Source organism: Cynocephalus volans, chromosome X (genome assembly GCF_027409185.1).
Source record: "Cynocephalus volans isolate mCynVol1 chromosome X, mCynVol1.pri, whole genome shotgun sequence".
Classification (NCBI taxonomy): Eukaryota; Metazoa; Chordata; class Mammalia; order Dermoptera; family Cynocephalidae; genus Cynocephalus; species Cynocephalus volans.
In genome coordinates this window covers 40,971,812-40,992,404 of record NC_084478.1, presented here as the reverse complement: position 1 = coordinate 40,992,404, position 20,593 = coordinate 40,971,812, and the positions used below count along the sequence as shown (strand labels likewise).

At 46.4% G+C, this 20,593-nt stretch overlaps 1 protein-coding gene and 1 pseudogene across 1 annotated transcript; both read right to left on the bottom strand.

Moving 5' to 3' along the window:
- Nucleotides 1-4,930: 4,930 nt before the first annotated feature.
- Nucleotides 4,931-7,498, bottom strand: LOC134367925 (cytochrome c oxidase subunit 2-like; annotated as a pseudogene).
- Nucleotides 7,499-9,543: 2,045 nt separating this feature from the next.
- Nucleotides 9,544-10,587, bottom strand: LOC134367924 (melanoma-associated antigen B1-like). Its single transcript, XM_063084581.1, has one exon. It carries the CDS (start codon nt 10,585-10,587, stop codon nt 9,544-9,546), a length of 1,044 nt encoding a protein of 347 aa, XP_062940651.1.
- Nucleotides 10,588-20,593: the final 10,006 nt, after the last annotated feature.

The window sequence follows — 20,593 nt, the reverse complement described above, 5'->3', positions numbered from 1 at the left end:
TGGCTTGAGGTAGAGAATGCGATAATTTTTTTGATATCGTTTTGTGTTAAGGTGCAGATCGCTGTGAATAGTGTGGTGAGAGCCCCTAGGCATAGTGTTAGTGTTTGGATTGTTTTGTTGTTTTCTATTAGGGGTAGAATCGGATCAGTAGGAAGATTTCTGCTACGACTCTTGTGCTGGAATGGAGTAGGGCTGAGACAGGTGTGGGACCTTCCATTGCAGAGGCTAGTCATGGGTGCCGGCCGAACTGGGCGGACTTACCTGTTGCAGCGAGGAGGAGGCCTGTTAATGGGAGGGGGCTCGGGTTTGTGTTGAGGATGAATAGTTGTTGGAGGTCTCGTGTGTTTGAATATACGAAAAATCACGCTGTAGCTAGGATGAAGCCGATGTCACTGAGACGGTTGTAGAGGATTGCTTGCAGGGCTGCTGTGTTTGCGTCTGTTCAGCCATGTCATCATCTGATTAGACGAAAGGATATGATGCCTACTCCTTCTCATCCAATGAAGAGGTGGAATAGGTTGTTGGTGGAGACCAGGATTAGTGTTGCGATAAGGAAGATGAGTAGGTATTTGAAGAACTTATTGATGTTGGGGTCCGATTGCATGTATCATAGAGAGAATTCTATAATGGATCATGTAACGAAGAGGGCTAGTGGGATGAAAATTATAGAGAAGTAGTCCAGTTTGAAGCTAAGGGATAATTTTAGTGTTTGGATGGTGATTCAGTGTCAGTTGGAGGTGATTGTATCCTGTCCAGAGTAAATAAATGTGAGGGCAGGTGTGAGGCTGGTCAAGAAAGCAAGTTGGGTTGAGGTTTTCACGTGGTAGGGGTAGTGCTTGTGCGTGTTGGTAAGGGTGGGGATGATGAGAATGACAAGTGAGATTACTGTTAGGGATAGGGGTAGGTTTATTACTTTTACTTGGAGTTGCACCAGATTTTTGGTTCCTAAGGCCAATGGATTGCTTCTATCCTTTAAACGTAAGAAAGCCATAGTTTTAGGTATGGTCATAAGAATTAGCAGTTCTTGGGATCTTTCTTGGTGAATAAGGGGTTTTGAGTCTCTGTTGTCAGGTTCACAGCCTAATGTTTTGTCTGAACTATATTTACAGTAAAGGGGCCCTAGAGCTGTTTTGGGGTTGAGGGACAGGAGTAGAAGCGGGATGATGTGTATGAGTATCAGGGAATTCTCTCGTGTGAGGGATGGTTTGATGCTGTTGATGTGATGTGTGAGAGCACCTCGTTGTGTTGTGATTAGTATAAATAGGGTGTATAGGGCCATGATTAGTATGTTGAGTCCTATGAGGATAACTGTAATATTTGATCATGAGAATGATGTTATTATTATGAGTAACTCTCCGATTAGGTTGATGGTTGGTGGGATGGCTAGATGTGTTAGGGAGGCTAGTAGTCATCATGTTGCCATTAGGGGGAGGAGTGTTTGCAGTCCGTGGGCCAGGATTATAGTTCGACTGTGGGTGCGTTCGTAGTTGGAGTTTACAAGACAGAAGAGCAGGGATGATGTAAGTCCATGGGCAATTATTAGGGCTGTAGCTCCTGTGAATCCTCAGGGTGTTTGGATTAGGATGGCTACGCTTACTAGGGCCAAGTGGCTGACGGATGAATATGCCATGAGGGATTTCAGGTCTGTCTGACGTAGGCAGATAGAGCTTGTCATGACCATTCCTCATAGAGAGAGAACGAGGAAGGGGTAGGTTATGGAGTTTGCTGGGGGGTTTAGAATGATGGTGATTCGTATCATTACGTATCCTCCTAGTTTTAGGAGGATGGCTGCGAGGACTATGGATCTGGGGATAGGGGCTTCTACGTGTGCTTTTGGTAGTCAGAGGTGAAGTCTGTAGAGTGGTATTTTTACTATAAATGCTGTTATGCATGCTGTTCATAGGAGGGTGCCGGATCATGAGCGTGGGGGTGTTTGGGTTCAGTGTTGAAGCAGCAGTAGGTTTAATGAGCCGGTGGAGTTGTGGATGTAGGTCAGTGCCATTAGTAGAGGTACGGAGCCGAAAAGGGTATAGAATAGGAAATAGAGTCCTGCATGTAGTTGTTCTCGTTGGCTGCCCCATCGGGTGATGATGATTAGGGGTGGGATTAGTGTTGCTTCAAATAGGATGTAGAATATGATCAGTTCTATGGCGGTAAATGTTATGATTAAAAAATTTGTAATGAGGTTAATGTGAGGATATGTAGTTTTTTTCGAATGAGTGTTTCTTTAGAGAGGTGGTGTTGACTCGCTATAATTATTAGGGGGAGGAGTCAGGTTGTTAATACCAGACGTGGGGTTGAGTGGGCGTCTGAGAAGAAGTTTAATGATGTGGTTGTGCTATTTTCATCGTTGTGGTTTAAGAAAAGAAGAGTGATGAGGCTAACTAGTAGGCTGTGGGTTGTTGAGTTGATTCAGATAATATTATTGTTGGAGTACCACGTGGTGGGGATGAGTATGATTGTGGGGATAATAAGTTTTAGCATTGTAGGAGGTTAAGGTTTTGCACGAGGTCTAGGCCCTAAGTGTCAGAGATCATTACTAGAAGTGCTAGGCTTATGGCGGTTTCGCAGCCTGCAAAGATTAGGAGGATGATGGGGAGGATGTAGGATAGGGTGAAGTGTAGGTTTAGGGACAGGACGGTGGCTAGGACGAATAGGGATAATATTAGGCCCTCCAAGCATAATAGGGAGGATGCAAAGTGGGATCGGTATATTAGCAGTCCTACGAGGAATGTAGTGTATGCTAAGATGATGTTAATATAAATTGGAGGCATTTAGTAGTTACGAAATGTCGCAATTTAATGGGTCGAAACCAGTTGTTTTAATTAATCTAACTACCATATTCAGCTCCTTCTAGGCCTTTTTGGGATCATTCACAGGCTAGGCTTAGTGCTAGTGTGAGGATTAGGATAAGTGCCACGGTGAGTATTAGTTTAAGGTTGTTCGTTTGGGTGGCTCACGGGAGGGGTAGTAGTAAGGTAATCTCTAGGTCGAATAGTAGGAATGTGATGACTACCAAGAAGAATTTTCTGGAGAATGGTAGGCGAGCGGATCCTACTGGGTCCAACCTGCATTTGTATGGACTTAACTTTTGTGCATAGGTATATGTTTGGGGGAGTCAGAAGCCAAAGCTGATAAGGAGGAGTGCTAGTGTTGTGTTGGTTAAGAGAGTTAATGCTAGGTTGATTATTCTTTTCTGGGTTGTGACCAGATCTTATTGATTGGAAGTCAGCTTTACTAGCTGATACCGAAAGAATAGGATCCTCATCAGTAAATGGAGATGTATAGGAACATTCAGACTACATCTACGAAGTGTCAATATCAGGCTGCGGCTTCAAAGCCAAAATGGTGTTTGGATGTGAAGTGGAATTTTAGTTGGCGTAGAAGACAGACGGTGAGGAAGGCGGATCCAATCATTACGTGGAGGCCGTGGAAACCTGTTGCTACGAAGAATGTTGATCCGTTTACGCTGTCGGAAATGGTAAAGGGGGTTTCGAGGTATTCTGAGATTTGGAGAAGTGTGAAGTAAGTGCCCAGGGAGATTGTGATGAAGAGGGCTTGGAGTATATGTTTGCGGTTTCCTTCTATGAGGCTGTGGTGGGCCCAGGTGATGGACACTCCGGAGGCTAGCAGTACTAGTGTGCTGAGTAGTGGAACCTCTATGGGGTTGAGAGGGTTGATGCCTGCTGGTGGTCAGAAAGCCCCTAAGCTAGGGGTTGGGGCTAGGCTTGAGTGGTAAACGGCTGAGGAGAACCCGGTTAAGAAGAAAACTTCGGATGTAATAAAAAGGATTATTCCATATCGTAGTCCTGTTTGGATGATAGTTGTATGGTGGCCTGGGAAGGTGCTTTCTCGTACTACATCTCATCATCATTGGTATATGGTTAGTAGGTTAGTCAGTAGTCCTAGGATTAAGAGGGTGTTGGAATTAAAGTGGAATCATATTGTTAGGCTGGATGTTATGAGAAAGGCGGATAGGGCTCCTGTGAGTGGTCAGGGGCTGGGGTTTACTATGTGATAGGCGTGGGTTTGGTGGGTCATTAGGCATTGATGTTTTGGTAGAGGCTTACTAAGATGGTAAATACATAAGCTTGGACTAGGGCTACGGTAAGTTTGAGGATGGTGAGTAGGGTGAGGAGGGTGAAAGTAGCTGAGGCTGTCAGGGGGCTCAGAGTTGTTAGTACTAGTGTAGTGTTTCTGATAAGGTGCATAAGCAGGTGGCCAGCTGTGATGTCGGTTGTTAACCGTACAGCTAGGGCTATGGGTTGGATGAAGAGGCTGATGGTTTCGATGGCTACGAGTATTGGGATAAGGGGGTGGGTGTGCCTTGGGGTAGAAGGTGAGCTAGAGATTCTTCTGTTTTGTGGCAAAAACCTAGGATCACCGTTCCGGCATACAGGGGGATTGTTTTGCCTAAGTTTAGGGACAGTTGTGAGGTGAGTGAGAATGAGTGGGGCAGCAGGCCTAGTAGGTTTGTTGAGCCAACAAATAGGATTAGTGAGGTTAGTATTAAGGATCATGATTGTCCTTTGGTATTGTGGGTTGCCATCAATCGTTTCAGAATAAGTTGGATCAGTCATATTTGTAGAGAGGTTAGGCGATTGTTGATGAGGCAGGAGGGAAGAGGATACATTGCGTTGGGTAGGAGAATGATGAGGGCTACGATAGGTATTCCCATTAGCACGGGGGTGGTAAAAGAGGTGAATAGATTTTCGTTCATTTTTTTCTCATAGATTTGTGTGTTTTGGTATTTTAGTAATTTTTTCTGCGGGGTTAGAGGGGTAGGTGAATTTTGAGGGTTTTAGTTGAAGTATAATGAAGAGCATTAGGATTATAAATATAATGGAGGTGAATCATGTTGAGGTATCTAGTTGTGGCATCTCATTGTGGGAAGGCCAGTGCTTCCATTCTTTACCTTAAAAGGTTAATGCTATTTAGCTTCACGATGTGCGTGTTGTGTTAAGGTTGATCAGTCTTCAAAGTGTTTGAGTGGGACGAGTTCGAGTAGGATGGGCATGAAGCTGTGGTTTGAGCCGCAGATCTCTGAGCATTGTCCGTAGAATAGGCCTGGTCGCGTTGCTGTTAGGGTTGTTTGGTTTAGACGTCCTGGAATCGCGTCCATTTTTACGCCTAGCGAGGGTACGGTTCGTGAGTGTAGCACGTCTTTGGATGAGATTAGCATGTGGACTGGGGTTTCTATCGGGAGTACTGTTCGGTTCTCAACTTCTAGGAGTCGGAGCTCCCCTGGTTTTAGGTCGGGGGTGGGAGTTATGTATGAGTCGAAGTTTAGGTCTGTGTAATCTGTATATTCGTAACTTCAGTACCATTGGTGGCCCATGGCTTTGACAGTTAAGAGGGGGTTATTGATTTCATCTGTTATATAGAGGATTCGTAGTGATGGAAGGGCGATGGAAGTTAGGATAACAGCGGGTAAAATAGTCCATATGGTTTCTACCATTTGGGCGGTTATAGTGCTTGTGTGCGTGAGTTTTGTGGTTAATATTAGGGAAATGATAGAAAGGACTAAGGAACTGATTAGGAACACGATTATGAGGGTGTGTTCATGGAATTATAATAGTTCCTCCATGATGGGGGAGGAGGCGTCTTGAAGTCCTAGTTGTAATGGGTGTGCCACAGAGATATAAAGGATTCGGGCCTATAAGTTGACTCTGACGAAGTCACGTAATGTTTTTACTAATATCTCGCTTGTGAGGAAGGTCCTAGGGGCTATGGGGTTGGCTTGAAACCATTCTTTGGGGGTTCGATTCCTTCCTTTCTTGTTGGGTCTTTACGCATACCGGTTCCTCAAATGTGTGGGAAGCAGGGGGGCAGCCGTGTAGTCATTCTAGATTTGTTTTGAGAAGTTCTACCACTGAAGCTTCTCGTTTTGAAGTGAAGACTTCTCATGTTATGAAAATTATTAATATAACTGCTGTTAAGGAGATAAATGATCCTATGGATGAGACTGTATTTCACATGGTGTATGCATCTGGGTAGTTGGAGCATCGCCGTGGTATTCGTGATAGGCCTAGGAATTGTTGTGGAAAGAATGTCAGGTTTACACCCACGAATATGACCGTGAAGTGAATTTTAGCTCAAGTGGCATTGAGGGTGTAGCCTGAAAGTAGAGGAAATCAGTGGATGAAGCCTCCTATGATAGCGAATACCGCTCCTATGGAGAATACATAGTGGAAATGCGCTACTAGGTAGTATGTGTCGTGAAGTACAATGTCTAGTGATGAGTTGGCTAGCACAATTCCTGTCAGGCCCCCTATTGTAAATAGGAAGATGAAGCCCAGTGCTCATAATATAGCGGGAGATCATTTGATATTTCCTCCATGCAGTGTGGCTAGTCAGCTGAATACTTTTATGCCTGTGGGAATCGTGATGATTATTGTGGCTGCTGTGAAGTATGCTCGAGTGTCTACATCTATTCCTACTGTAAATATGTGGTGGGCTCAGATGATAAAGCCCAAAAAGCCAATGGATATTATAGCCCAGACCATTCCTATATATATCCGAATGGTTCTTTTTTACCTGAGTAATAGATCACGATGTGTGAGACTATTCGGAAGCCGGGGAGAATGAGGATATAGACTTCGGGGGGTGTAAGGTATCTGTATGCTTTAATTTGTGGTAATGTGAGTTGTTAGATCATTTTGTGATGAAACTTGAGCAATATTTATAAAAATTTACAATTGTCAAACCTTCTTTAACCCAATTTCTGCTTTTCTATGTCTTTCCTGTAAGAAACCATGAACATTTACACAGAAATTCATGTTCAAAGGCATCAATTTCAGTTCTATTAATCATAAGTAATGGGGAACAACTTACTTGAACATTAGGAGGAGAATGGTTATTTATGGCACAAACACCCTTTAGAATTCTATGAAATAGTTTAAAACGTGAGGTGGATCTATATGTGCTGTCACAGAAGGATCCTGCATTCATTTCATTAAGTGACAAGAGCAACATGGCAGAACATAACAAGTAGCAGAACAATATGTACAATGTTACCCATGTATGTTAAAAACTTAATATATTTTATAGCACATCTACGTATGAAAATGCCTGGAATCAGCTTTAAAATGACACATACCAGATTGTTAATTGTGGTTACTTTTGAAAAGGGGGCTGAATTTTGGAGGAATGTCGTAAGGGGAGAAATTGTGATTTATCTCTATTAAATTTTTTTACAACAAGAATAGATACACAACTATTAACTCAATCGTTAAAATATTTAAATAGGCCTAACAATAGAAATAGTAAATGTGTATTACTCAGATAAAGTAAGTGCTAACTGACGCCATAGAAAAAAACCTAACTTTTGAATAGCTTAACACAACAAAAATTTGTTTCTTGTGCACACAAAATCTGATGTGGGTTGGCAGAGGCTCTCTGTTAATAGGTGACCCAAGGATGCAGGCTGCTTCCATCACGTGGCTCCACACCTCACCATGGGCTCCCCATGTTTGCTGTTGAATGTAAGAGAAAGCATGGAGGTGTCAGACTAGCTCTCATGAGCCTTGACCTGGAGGTGACAAACATGCATCTGCTATGTTTCAGTGATAAGAGTTAGTCACATAGCCCTTACTAACTATACGTGGACTGGGTTCCCAGGGCTAGTGGCATCAGGACCCCAGGCACAGGAAGCCCATAGTCCCAAATTGGGTTTGATGCTCAGTTTCACCTGGCTTCTTTAGGCCTGCTTTTAGTGCTTTGGCCACAGAGTACTTCCTATCACTTGAGAGACATTGTGGAACAGTGAGAAGAGAAATGAATGAATAGACACAAGATCTGCCTCAGGCCGGGAGGAGAGGAAAAGGGTGAGCTCTAGAGGAATTCAGACCAAGGTCTAGTCCCAGCTGTATCACTGACCAGCCACGTGAACTTCAGAATATTGCAAGTTCTCCATCGGCCAATGAGTTTGAAAAGCCCCATCTCACAGCATTGTTAGAAAATATGTAATCTGTGTAAAGCACCTGGCAAAATGACTGGCAAATATTGGGTCTTTAATGAATGGCAGTTTTTACTATGATTATATTAATACCAGAAGAGACTATTCTCTTCTCTGGGAATTCTATTTTATCCAGATGTCAGAAAATATTCAGTGCTTTAAAACAAACAAACAAAACCCCCAAATAAACTACAGTGCTGCTAAACAAATAATAGAAGTAAATTTTCCCCATTAGAGAATGCTATTCCTCTAATGGACTTCACGAGGATTCAACTCAAAGTTTTCAGAATTTATGTTAAGGACCAGCAATGCCCCTCCCTCCTAGATGCCCTCCGCAACAAAAATACTCCTATTTATTTTACCACTAATAAAATTTAGCCCTATCTTGGAGTTTTGCCAAATTATATGCAAAATAACCCAATTAATGAAATAGGCTCTGACTCCCCCAGCTCAGGGCAAAGGGTGCCAGCTTAATAGCTTTTTAGCATCTCACCTCAAGGGGTTATGATCCTTATTTCTCAGAAACTCCCTGGAGACCATATGCACAGCACACCTGGTTTCTGCATTGTGTTCAACTGCACTGGGACAAGAGCGCCGTGCATCTTTCCTTTCTACCTTAGGGAGAGATTCCACCTGCTTTACCCACAATCACGAAGTAATTGTTAAGGGCTGTTTCCTATTCTGGGCTTAGTCTCTCAACTATGGGGCTCACCGTCTGAGGGTTTGGCCCGTACTCATGATTATCACAGTCTCGTCTACCCCACCATGGAGCTAACTTAAGGTTACCTCCCAACGAGGGACTTGCAATGTCCCAAACCACAAAGTGCCTTGCTCGACTGAGGGAATTCACACTTGACTGCTCTCATCTGGACCTCCTTCCCGTCCCCCACCATCCTCTCTTTTACTTGTCCTGTACGTATTAGAGTGTACCAAGTCATCTTCCTTATACACTACCAGCTCTTAGACTCTAAAAATCCATGGGCAGCGGAAGGGTCTTCTTTATCTTAGCATCATCACTACCAGCACAGAGCCCTGCAGAGAGCAGATGCTCAATTAATGATGGAAATAAACAAGCCACCGATCAAAGAATGTAATTTATTACTATTTACTTTTATCTGCATTCTTGAAATAGATTATAGACAACCAGGTACATATCGTTGAGTTTTACAAAAAGATAGACAAAAGTGAATAATGCAAACAAAAATTGACTGTATTTTGCTTTGTTTCCCTCTATTTTAAGACTCCAATTATGTTTAGTGGGGTTCTTTTACAGATTTCCAATAAAATCTCCATTCCAAAGCCATAAATTTTCTTTTTCTTAAACCCCAAGAAGATTCAAAGATTTTCAAAATGTATTAGAGAATATCTAAACTCTTCAAAACCTGATAAGAGCAATAAATGTGTGATCTGCATCATTCATAAACACAGACTCTGAATCTAAAAAAAATATTCTACTCAAATAACAGTATTTGAAAGATACTAATGTAAAACAAGAACAAGAAGATATATATTATGATCTCTCTGGCCCCATCTCGGCCTCTCACTACTTAAGAGATTGGAAGCCCTCTTCAATAACAGAATCTGCCTCACACGTCACTAGGGGCAGGAGGAGCTGTCAGATGTGTAGGCCTAGAACATGCACTGGCCTTGGCAGAAGTGCCACGCATGGCTGCGGCTCTGGCTGAAGCTTTTTCTTTCTCATCTCTCAAAGCCTCTTCATAATGGAATGGGAAGACACTAGGGGTGGTATTAATGAGTTGGGCCAAAAACTCCAGGACTTTCATCTTGCTGGTTTCAGCATGGGCTCTTGGACCCCACAGGAACTGATAGCGTGGAGGATCACTGTTGGGTACCTGCTGATACTCCAGGTACCTTTCCTTCACCAGATCTTGGGTGATGAGCTTCCTGACATCCCCAAAGATGAAATGACTCTTCCCATCAAAGACTCCCATCATATTCAGGAATTCCCACATCTCTTTCTCGGAGGCGCAATTGCCACTGAAGAAGATCACACCCAGCAGAGGCATTAGAAGCCCATTCCTGGGAAAGCCCCGGGAACCGCTCAGGCTCCCATCATCGGTGGGATTTAGCTTGCTGACAAGGGTATAGGAGTGATTTCTGGGGTTGACTTCCTTCAAGTCAAGGCCAAAGACCAGCTCCATGTTCCTAGAGGCTCTCTTGAGGATCTCAGGGAATTGCTCTCTGTACCTTTTGTGGACAACCTTCAGCATCTCTGCCTTCATAATGGGCTCTTTCATTTTATACTTGTGCAGCATGAACTGCATCAGCGTTCCGGCCTTCCTGGTTAGAAGATCATGGCGTGAGCTCTCAGTGGAGGTTGAGGCCTGGGAGGAATTTTTTCTTCCCTCACCTTTACCCTTGGCACCTTTACCAGATCTCTTGCGTGAAACACCCACAGCAGCAGTGGGGGTGTGGGGGGCTCCCTGAGGCTTCTGGGGAATGCCAGCAGCAGGGGAGCCAGGAGGAGTAACCCCCAAAACAAGAGAGGAAGTGGAAGGGGACTCTTCCTCTGCTGCAGCGGCCTGAGCACCCTGAAGACCCTGGGTCTCACTTTGGGCCTGGTGGCGTTTCTCACGGGCTCGGAGCTTACTCTTTCGACCCCGAGGCATGATGACTGTGGTCAGAGACAGCAGGCAGGCGTGTGGGCAGGAAGTCAGGTGAAGTGGGCACATGGAGGAGAGAGGATGAGATCTTGTGAACACCTTTAGCAAGGAGATATCACCTTGGATTTTAAGAAGCCAATTCCGCAGTTTCCCTTGAGAGTCCTAGGAACACATTGGGCTCTTTTTCTTTGTCAGCCTGTCCTCTGGGAACCCAGAGGAGGAAGTTACAGTGTGCCTTAGGCCATCCCTTATTTGGGGCTGACTGGGTCACAGCAAGACCCGGCAGAGTGGACTCCCTCTGTGTTCAAGGGTCCTCTCGGTTTGCATATGGCATCATCATCATCATGTCTATTCTGTGCTGTTCTGATGGTGACACCTCAAAGATCTTTGGGACCCATGAGAAGGAAATAAGGAGGTGTCTTAGTCCACCACTTCTGTGGGGTCTGGAGGCAGTTCTGAGAGTTTTGTGGGGCCCTCTGTCTTGGGATCATTGGCCATCAATCCGCTCATTCAGAGTCCTCATCTTGTCTACATCTAAAGTCTGAAATCCTCCCTTCTGCTGACTGATGCTGCATCTTCAGACCAAGGCTCTCACCTCCCTTAGACCTAATACAAAGAAATGAGGAGGAGTCTCAGCCTGACGACCCTGGGCCAGGATGCCAAGTGCTGAGAGCAGAAACAGGGCCCAACTCTTTGTTGTTCCCTCTATTTGGGGTGAGGTACCTTCTGTCCTCACCCATGATCCATACTTTTACTCCTGGGACGGCCTGGGGCTCCCCTCTCCAGACCTAAGGACATCTCTCCTCATACTAAGGCCCACACCTCCCTGAAACCCAACGGAAGAAGTGAAGATGGCAATATCTGAACACACTGTCTATTCTCCAGAGGTTGAAAGCTGTGGCTGGCAGGCTGAGGCCCAATGATGTGTGGTCCCACTCATGGTCCTCATTCCAGGTCTCCAGTTGGACTCCTGGAAACACCTAAAATTCCTCCCCCTTGCAAATTCATCAGACTAAGAGCATCACTTCTCTGTTACTCCTGAGGAGGAACTGAGGAACACATCTCCCTGACATCTATGCTTGTAGCCTCTCAGGGCTGACACAGAGAGGGACTCTGGTACCTCTGCTGATATGGGGTGGGAGTTCCCTGAAGTCCTCAAGGTTTTCTCTGTGATGTTCTGGCACAACCTGGAAATCCTCTCTCTACTGACGTGTGGCCCCTTGCATCAGATTAAAATTCTCACCTTCCTCAAACCCTAAGATGAAAGAAAGCATGCCTCACGTCCAGCACCCCCTGTCCTCTATAAGACCCCACTATTCTGGGGTCTTTGGTCTCTAGTCTTTACTCAGGCAACATCTGAGCCTCCCTCATCCCACCTGACTCTGCCAGCTTCACATCAAGGCCCTCAACTCCCCAAGTCCCCAGGGCTGGATGTGAGGAAGGGATACATTTGGCTACCTCTGCCTGGGGTTTCCCAGGGCTAAGAGGGGGTGGAACTTTGTGGACTACCACTCACGACGTTGGTGTTCATCTCAGTCCTCCCTGTCTTGACCTAATGCCTTTCTGCTCATACTAAGGCAATCAACTCCCTGAGACACCCTGAGAAGAAGTGAAATTTTTCTCATCTGGCCACGACTATCCATGGTCTCCTAATGCAACATTCAGGAAGGGATTCTGTGTTACCCTCACTGTTATGAGATGGGTGGTCCCCTCAGTTCTCAGGATCCTCTCCTTGACTCCTGGCACTAGCTGGGAATCCTCAATCTGCTAACCTTAGGCTGTCTACCTCGGTGAAATTCCTCACCTCCCTGAGATGCTCTAGGAAGAAGTGAGATTCTCCATGTCATCATACCCAGATCTCCCAAGTTTTGCAGTAGGAACAGAGCTCTACGTTCTGTTTCTACGTGGGTCACTTCTTTCTGGGAGGGGTCCCCTCATACTCAGTATCACCACCTTGGCTCCTGTTAGGAACCAGATCTTCTTATTCTGAATGGGGGCTGTCTCACTAAACTAAGGGTATTTATGTCCCTGAGACCACACCCAGAGAAAATGAGGGGACACCTCAGCCTGAGAGCTCTAACCCTGGCTTCTCAGTACTGAATGCAAAGGCAAGACTCTGTGTTCCCCTCTGTTCTGGGATAGGTGGCTGCCCCATTCCTCACACAGGATTTGTACCTTGACCTGTCATGGCCTAGGACTCTCCACCTCTGCTGAACTGGCACAGCCAGCCCTTCGCCTTAAACCGAAGCTCTCATCTTCCTAAGACCTTGCAGGCAGGAGTCCGGGGTATCTAAGTCTGCCAGCTCTGGCCTGGGACTCCCAGGAGCAGCAACAGCTGAAGCTCTCTCCACTGTGTAGCATCCCATTTCCTCACTCAGGGTCTTCATCTTGACTCTGCATACTTTCTGGGACTCCACCCTCTGTTGTCTGGAAGCCACACCACTCAGACAAAGATTCTCATATTCCTTGGACCTAAGTTGACAGAGTGAGCCACATCTTGCCAAGGCTCCTTGGGACCTGTGCTTGCTGACAGCAGGGCTGGGACTCTTAGGATCCCACTGTTCTGGAGTCTGTGGCTCTCTCAGGTCTCACAGAGGACTCCAACCTTAGCGCCTGGTAAGATTTATGACCCCTCCATATACTGACCCGAGTCCACAAGTCTCAGACCAAAGCCCTCATCTCTCTGAATCACTAGGAGGGAAGTTGGGGTGCTCCACATCTGGCTACCTTGCCTGGGGCTCCCAAGTTTGAGAGCAGGGCCCAATTTTGAGAAAACATCTGCTCATGAGCACTGAAAGTCCTAATTTTAATCTTTTCAGGGCCAAGACTCTCCCTCTACGAAGGGGGCTGTCCTCTTTAAACTAAGGCCTTCCTCTCCCTGAGGCCTTCAAGGCTGAAATGACACGGCTCCTCAGTCTTATAGCTCTGGCCCAGGGCCTATCAGGGCCGAGTGCACGGGCGGGACTTAGTGCGGCCCCTTTTGCTGTGGGTGAGCCGTGGTCCCCTCAGTCCACATTTAGGGTCCTCAACTTGACCTCAGACCAATTCTGGGAAGTCACCCTCGGCAGACCGGACTACACGCCTCTCAGATGCCACCTCTCAGAGAAGTGGAAGCAAGGGTGAGCCACATCCAGCTGTGGCTGCCCGGGGCCTCCCAGAGCCAACCGCAGGGACGGGACTTAGTGAGGGCCCGCCTGATCGTACGTGGGTGGGGGTACCTTCAGTCCACGTTTAGGCTCCTCAGCTTGACTGCAGACCAGTCCTGGGAAGTCACACTCTGCAGACTGGATGCCCGGCCTCTCAGATGCACCGCTTCTCAGACACCGTGCCTCTCAGACTCCACCTCTCAGACGTGCTGCTTCTCAGACACCGTGCCTTTCAGAGAAGCGGAAACAAGGGTGAGCCACATCCAGCTGTGGCTGCCCGGGGCCTCCCAGGCAGAAATCATCATGTCGAATGGATACCTGCACTCCCATGTTCATAGCAGCTCTGTTTACAATAGCCAAGACATGGAACCAACCTAAATGTCCACCGATGGATGACTGGATAAGGAAATTGTGGTATATATACACTGGAATACTACTCTGCCATAAAAAATAATGAAATACTCCCATTTGCAGCAACATGGATGAACCTGGAGAAACTTATGTTGAGTGAAATTAGCAAAGCACAGAGGGATAAATACCACATGTGCTCACTCATAAGTGGGAGCTAAGAGAGAAAGAAGGAAAGAAAGACCACAGTAGTGTGTTGGTCTTACAGATGGAGGAAACTATCCTAGGGCTACAAAGTGGAGTGGGGGGAAGGGGGGGAGGGAGGTTGGGGGATAATTGGGCGGGGGACACAGGGTACAAACGTAATTTCTGGTAATGGGTATGTGGCCAGTAGGAATCTGGCCCTCACATCATGGGCACGAGGGGTGACAATGAGCTTTGTATCTCATGAATATTCATAATAAAAATAAATAAATAATAAATAAATAAATTCGACTAATGAGAGGGCCTTAGATTCTTCCCTCTGCTGTGGTGTGACTATCATCCTCAGACCAAGACCTTCATTTCTCTGTTACCCCTGAGTGGGAACTGATGGGCACCTGTGCCTGACGTATCTGCCTGGGGTCTTCCAGGGCTCACAGTAGGGAGAATTCTGTGTGGCCCTCACTGATATGGGGTGGAAGGTCCCCACAGTCCTCAGGGTTCTCACCATGACATCTGGAACAACTTGGAAATCCTTCTCATGCTGACCTGAGGCTGTTCCCTGTGACCTAGTCTCTTACTTCTATGAGATGCCCTGGGAAAACTAAGTGCGAATCATCATGTCCAGGTCTGACAACAGGGGTGGGCCTCTCTGCGGCCCCCTCCTTTCTGGGAGGGGTGCCCTCATCATTACTCAATGTCACAGCCTTAAAACCTGTTAGGGACTGGGTACCTCTGATGAATTGGGCCTATCCCATTAGACCAAGGCCCTCACCTCCCTGAGACTACCTCTGGAAAAAATAAGGGCATCTCAGCCTGTCAGCTCTACCCTGAGCCTCTTATTGCTGGACAGCAGATGTGGGCCTTGAATGTGGCCCTCAAATCCGTTAGTCTTTAGACGGGAAGTGAGGTTACTCCAAATTTGTCTACTCTGCCCGAGACCTCCTAGAGCCCAGTGCAGGGGCACTGCTCAGTGTGGCTCCCTCTTTTGGGTAGAGGTCCGCTCATTAGCCCTCACAGTTCTCACCTTGACTCCAGTTAAGGCCTCGGTCTCCACCATCTGCAGAATGAGGACTAAGTTCTAAGACCAAGGTACTTCCCTCCCTCCCTGACACTTTCCAGGCAGAACTCTCCCAGACAGCTTTCCTGAGGCCTCCCAGTGCCAACCACAGAGGCAGGACTTATGGGGGCCCCTTTGTTATGGATAAGAGGTGATCCCTTCAATCCACACTCAGGGTCCTCACCTTGGTATCTCATGAGAGCTTGGAATTCCTCCCTCTACTGACCTGAGTCCACCAGCCTGCAAACAAAGCCCTCACCTCCCTGAATTTCTAGATAGGAAAGTCAGTACTCCACACACCAGAGCCTCCCAGAACCGAGTGCAGTGGCTCTGCTTTGCTTTGTTACATCCATTAGGGAGAGATTCCCTCATTTAGCCCTCAGGGCCCTCACCTTGACTCTAGTTAGGACCTAGCTCTCCTCCTTATGCAAAATCAGGGGTACTCCGTTAGATAAAGGCCCAGCAGTTGCTGAGACTTTTCAGGCACAACTCTGCCGGACAGCTCTCCCGGGACCTCCCAAGGCCGACCGCAGGCGTGAGACTTAGTGCAGCCCCGTTTGTTGTGGGTGAGCGGTGGTCCCCTCAGTCCACGTTCAGGGTCCTCACCTTGACCTCAGACCAGTCCTGGGAAGTCACCCTCGGCGGACCGGACTACAGGACTCTCAGACATGGCCTCTCAGACGGCCCGCCCCTCCGAAAGGCGGAAGCGAGGATGAGCCACATCCGTCCTCCCAGGGCCTCCCAGGGCCTCCCAGACGCCGCGCCTCCCAAACTCCGCGATTCCCAGACACCCCGCCTCTCAGAAAAGCGGAAGCGAGGATGAGCCACATCCGGCCTCCAGGGGAGGCTTGGGTCTTGAATGTTGTGGTTCGGGGGGCTTTGCTGTTGGGGTTGGTGATAGAGTTGTTTGTGGTTTTGTGGATGGCGTGTTATGATGAGGTGGAGGTTGTTATTAGTTTTAAGAGTATGGGTGATTGGGTGATTTATGTGGGGGAGGGGACGGGTTACATGAGGATTCTAGAGGTGTGGCTGTGTTGTATAGTTATGGGTGCTGATTGGTGGCGGTGGCTGTGTGGTCTTTGTTTATGGGTGTCATTATTGTTAGTGACGTTACTTGGGGGTGGTTAAATAATTAGTAGTGTAGTCATTAGGATTGTAATGAGGAAAGAAAGGAAGTAAAGTTTGATTAGACCTTTTTGGTTGGAGGTGGTTGTTGCAGCTAGTACTTGGAAGTGGGCAATGTTTTTTGGGACTGTTTCTTCTAGTCAAGCTAGGTCTAGTGTTTGGGAGGCTGTGCTTTGGCTTGCGCTTAGGCTGAGATAGGGTATTGTACGATGGGTAAGGGTTGGGAAGAATCCTAGGAGAGTAGAGAAGTTGTGTGAGGGTGAGGATAGTTTGGGGGTTAGGTTGAGTGAGTTTAGGCATAGTTCTAGTGCTAGGGTGAAGCCTAGAATGGTGATGAGGAGGGTGGATAGTTTGAGGCAAAGTGGTATAGTCATTTGGGGAATATTTATTGGGGGCATGCTGTTGGAGATGATAAAGCTAGCAAAGATGCTGCCGATTACCAGACGTTGGGTTGGGTTGGTGAGGTTGGGGTTGTTTTCGTTGATGCTTATTAGGGTTGGGACGTGGGGTTGTCCTAGTAGTGTAAGAAAAATGGTTCGGGGGCTGACCCCGTGGCACACTCGGGAGAGTGTGGCACTGGGAGCATGAGAGCGCTCCCACCGCGGGTAGGACTGGCTGGTGCGCTCACTGGCTGAGAGTGGTGCGGGCGACACCAAGACAAGGGTTACGATCCCCTTACCGGTCACACACACACACACAAAAAAAAAAAAAGAAAAGAAAAGAAAAATAGTTCCGGTACTTTAGGCGGCTGTGAGGGTGGTGGCAATGAGTATGATTGTGAGGGCTGAGGCGTTAGTATACAATGTGTTTATGGTCTCGATGATTAGGTCTTTGGAGTAAAAACTTGTTAGGAATGGCATGCCTGTGGGAGCGAGGTTTCCTATGATTAGAGAGGTTGATGTAAGGGGTATAATTTTATGTAGGCTTCCTAGTTTTCCAATGTCTTCTTCGTTGTTTAGGTTGTGGATAATAGAGCCGGAGCATATGAATAGTATGGCCTTGAAAAATGCGTGCATGCAGATGTGGAGGAAAGCTAGATGTGGTTGGTTGATGACAATCGTTACTGTTATTAGGCCTAGTTGGCTTGAGGTAGAGAATGCGATAATTTTTTGATATCGTTTTGTGTTAAGGTGCAGATCGCTGTGAATAGTGTGGTGAGAGCCCCTAGGCATAGTGTTAGTGTTTGGATTGTTTTGTTGTTTTCTATTAGGGGTAGAATCGGATCAGTAGGAAGATTTCTGCTACGACTCTTGTGCTGGAATGGAGTAGGGCTGAGACAGGTGTGGGACCTTCCATTGCAGAGGCTAGTCATGGGTGCCGGCCGAACTGGGCGGACTTACCTGTTGCAGCGAGGAGGAGGCCTGTTAATGGGAGGGGGCTCGGGTTTGTGTTGAGGATGAATAGTTGTTGGAGGTCTCGTGTGTTTGAATATACGAAAAATCACGCTGTAGCTAGGATGAAGCCGATGTCACTGAGACGGTTGTAGAGGATTGCTTGCAGGGCTGCTGTGTTTGCGTCTGTTCAGCCATGTCATCATCTGATTAGACGAAAGGATATGATGCCTACTCCTTCTCATCCAATGAAGAGGTGGAATAGGTTGTTGGTGGAGACCAGGATTAGTGTTGCGATAAGGAAGATGAGTAGGTATTTGAAGAACTTATTGATGTTGGGGTCCGATTGCATGTATCATAGAGAGAATTCTATAATGGATCATGTAACGAAGAGGGCTAGTGGGATGAAAATTATAGAGAAGTAGTCCAGTTTGAAGCTAAGGGATAATTTTAGTGTTTGGATGGTGATTCAGTGTCAGTTGGAGGTGATTGTATCCTGTCCAGAGTAAATAAATGTGAGGGCAGGTGTGAGGCTGGTCAAGAAAGCAAGTTGGGTTGAGGTTTTCACGTGGTAGGGGTAGTGCTTGTGCGTGTTGGTAAGGGTGGGGATGATGAGAATGACAAGTGAGATTACTGTTAGGGATAGGGGTAGGTTTATTACTTTTACTTGGAGTTGCACCAGATTTTTGGTTCCTAAGGCCAATGGATTGCTTCTATCCTTTAAACGTAAGAAAGCCATAGTTTTAGGTATGGTCATAAGAATTAGCAGTTCTTGGGATCTTTCTTGGTGAATAAGGGGTTTTGAGTCTCTGTTGTCAGGTTCACAGCCTAATGTTTTGTCTGAACTATATTTACAGTAAAGGGGCCCTAGAGCTGTTTTGGGGTTGAGGGACAGGAGTAGAAGCGGGATGATGTGTATGAGTATCAGGGAATTCTCTCGTGTGAGGGATGGTTTGATGCTGTTGATGTGATGTGTGAGAGCACCTCGTTGTGTTGTGATTAGTATAAATAGGGTGTATAGGGCCGTGATTAGTATGTTGAGTCCTATGAGGATAACTGTAATATTTGATCATGAGAATGATGTTATTATTATGAGTAACTCTCCGATTAGGTTGATGGTTGGTGGGAGGGCTAGATTTGTTAGGGAGGCTAGTAATCATCATGTTGCCATTAGGGGGAGGAGTGTTTGCAGTCCGCGGGCCAGGATTATAGTTCGACTGTGGGTGCGTTCGTAGTTGGAGTTTACAAGACAGAAGAGCAGGGATGATGTAAGTCCATGGGCAATTATTAGGGCTGTAGCTCCTGTGAATCCTCAGGGTGTTTGGATTAGGATGGCTACGCTTACTAGGGCCATGTGGCTGACGGATGAATATGCCATGAGGGATTTCAGGTCTGTCTGACGTAGGCAGATAGAGCTTGTCATGACCATTCCTCATAGAGAGAGAACGAGGGAGGGGTAGGTTTTGGAGTTTGCTGGGGGGTTTAGAATGATGGTGATTCGTATCATTACGTATCCTCCTAGTTTTAGGAGGATGGCTGCGAGGACTATGGATCTGGCGATAGGGGCTTCTACGTGTGCTTTTGGTAGTCAGAGGTGAAGTCTCTAGAGTGGTATTTTTAGTATAAATACTGTTATGCATGCTGTTCATAGGAGGGTGCCGGATCATGAGGGTGGGGGTGTTTGGGTTCAGTGTTGAAGCAGCAGTAGGTTTAATGAGCCGGTGGAGTTGTGGATGTAGGTCAGTGCCATTAGTAGAGGTACGGAGCCGAAAAGGGTATAGAATAGGAAATAGAGTCCTGCATGTAGTTGTTCTCGTTGGCTGCCCCATCGGGTGATGATGATTAGGGGTGGGATTAGTGTTGCTTCAAATAGGATGTAGAATATGATCAGTTCTGTGGCGGTAAATGTTATGATTAAAAAATTTGTAATGAGGTTAATGTGAGGATATATAGTTTTTTTCGAATGAGTGTTTCTTTAGAGAGGTGGTGTTGGCTCGCTATAATTATTAGGGGGAGGAGTCAGGTTGTTAATACCAGAAGTGGGGTTGAGTGGGGGTCTGAGAAGAAGTTTAATGATGTGGTTGTGCTATTTTCATCGTTGTGGTTTAAGAAAAGAAGAGTGATGAGGCTAACTAGTAGGCTGTGTGTTGTCGAGTTGATTCAGATAATATTATTGTTGGAGTCCCACGTGGTGGGGATGAGTATGATTGTGGGGATAATAAGTTTTAGCATTGTAGGAGGTTAAGGTTTTGCACGAGGTCTAGGCCCTAAGTGTCAGAGATCATTACTAGAAGTGCTAGGCTTATGGCGGTTTCGCAGCCTGCAAAGATTAGGAGGATGATGGGGAGGATGTAGGATAGGGTGAAGTGTAGGTTTAGGGACAGGACGGTGGCTAGGACGAATAGGGATAATATTAGGCCCTCCAAGCATAATAGGGAGGATGCAAAGTGGGATCGGTATATTAGCAGTCCTACGAGGAATGTAGTGTATGCTAAGATGATGTTAATATAAATTGGAGGCATTTAGTAGTTACGAAATGTCGCAATTTAATGGGTCGAAACCAGTTGTTTTAATTAATCTAACTACCATATTCAGCTCCTTCTAGGCCTTTTTGGGATCATTCACAGGCTAGGCTTAGTGCTAGTGTGAGGATTAGGATAAGTGCCACGGTGAGTATTAGTTTAAGGTTGTTCGTTTGGGTGGCTCACGGGAGGGGTAGTAGTAAGGTAATCTCTAGGTCGAATAGTAGGAATGTGATGACTACCAAGAAGAATTTTCTGGAGAATGGTAGGCGAGCGGAT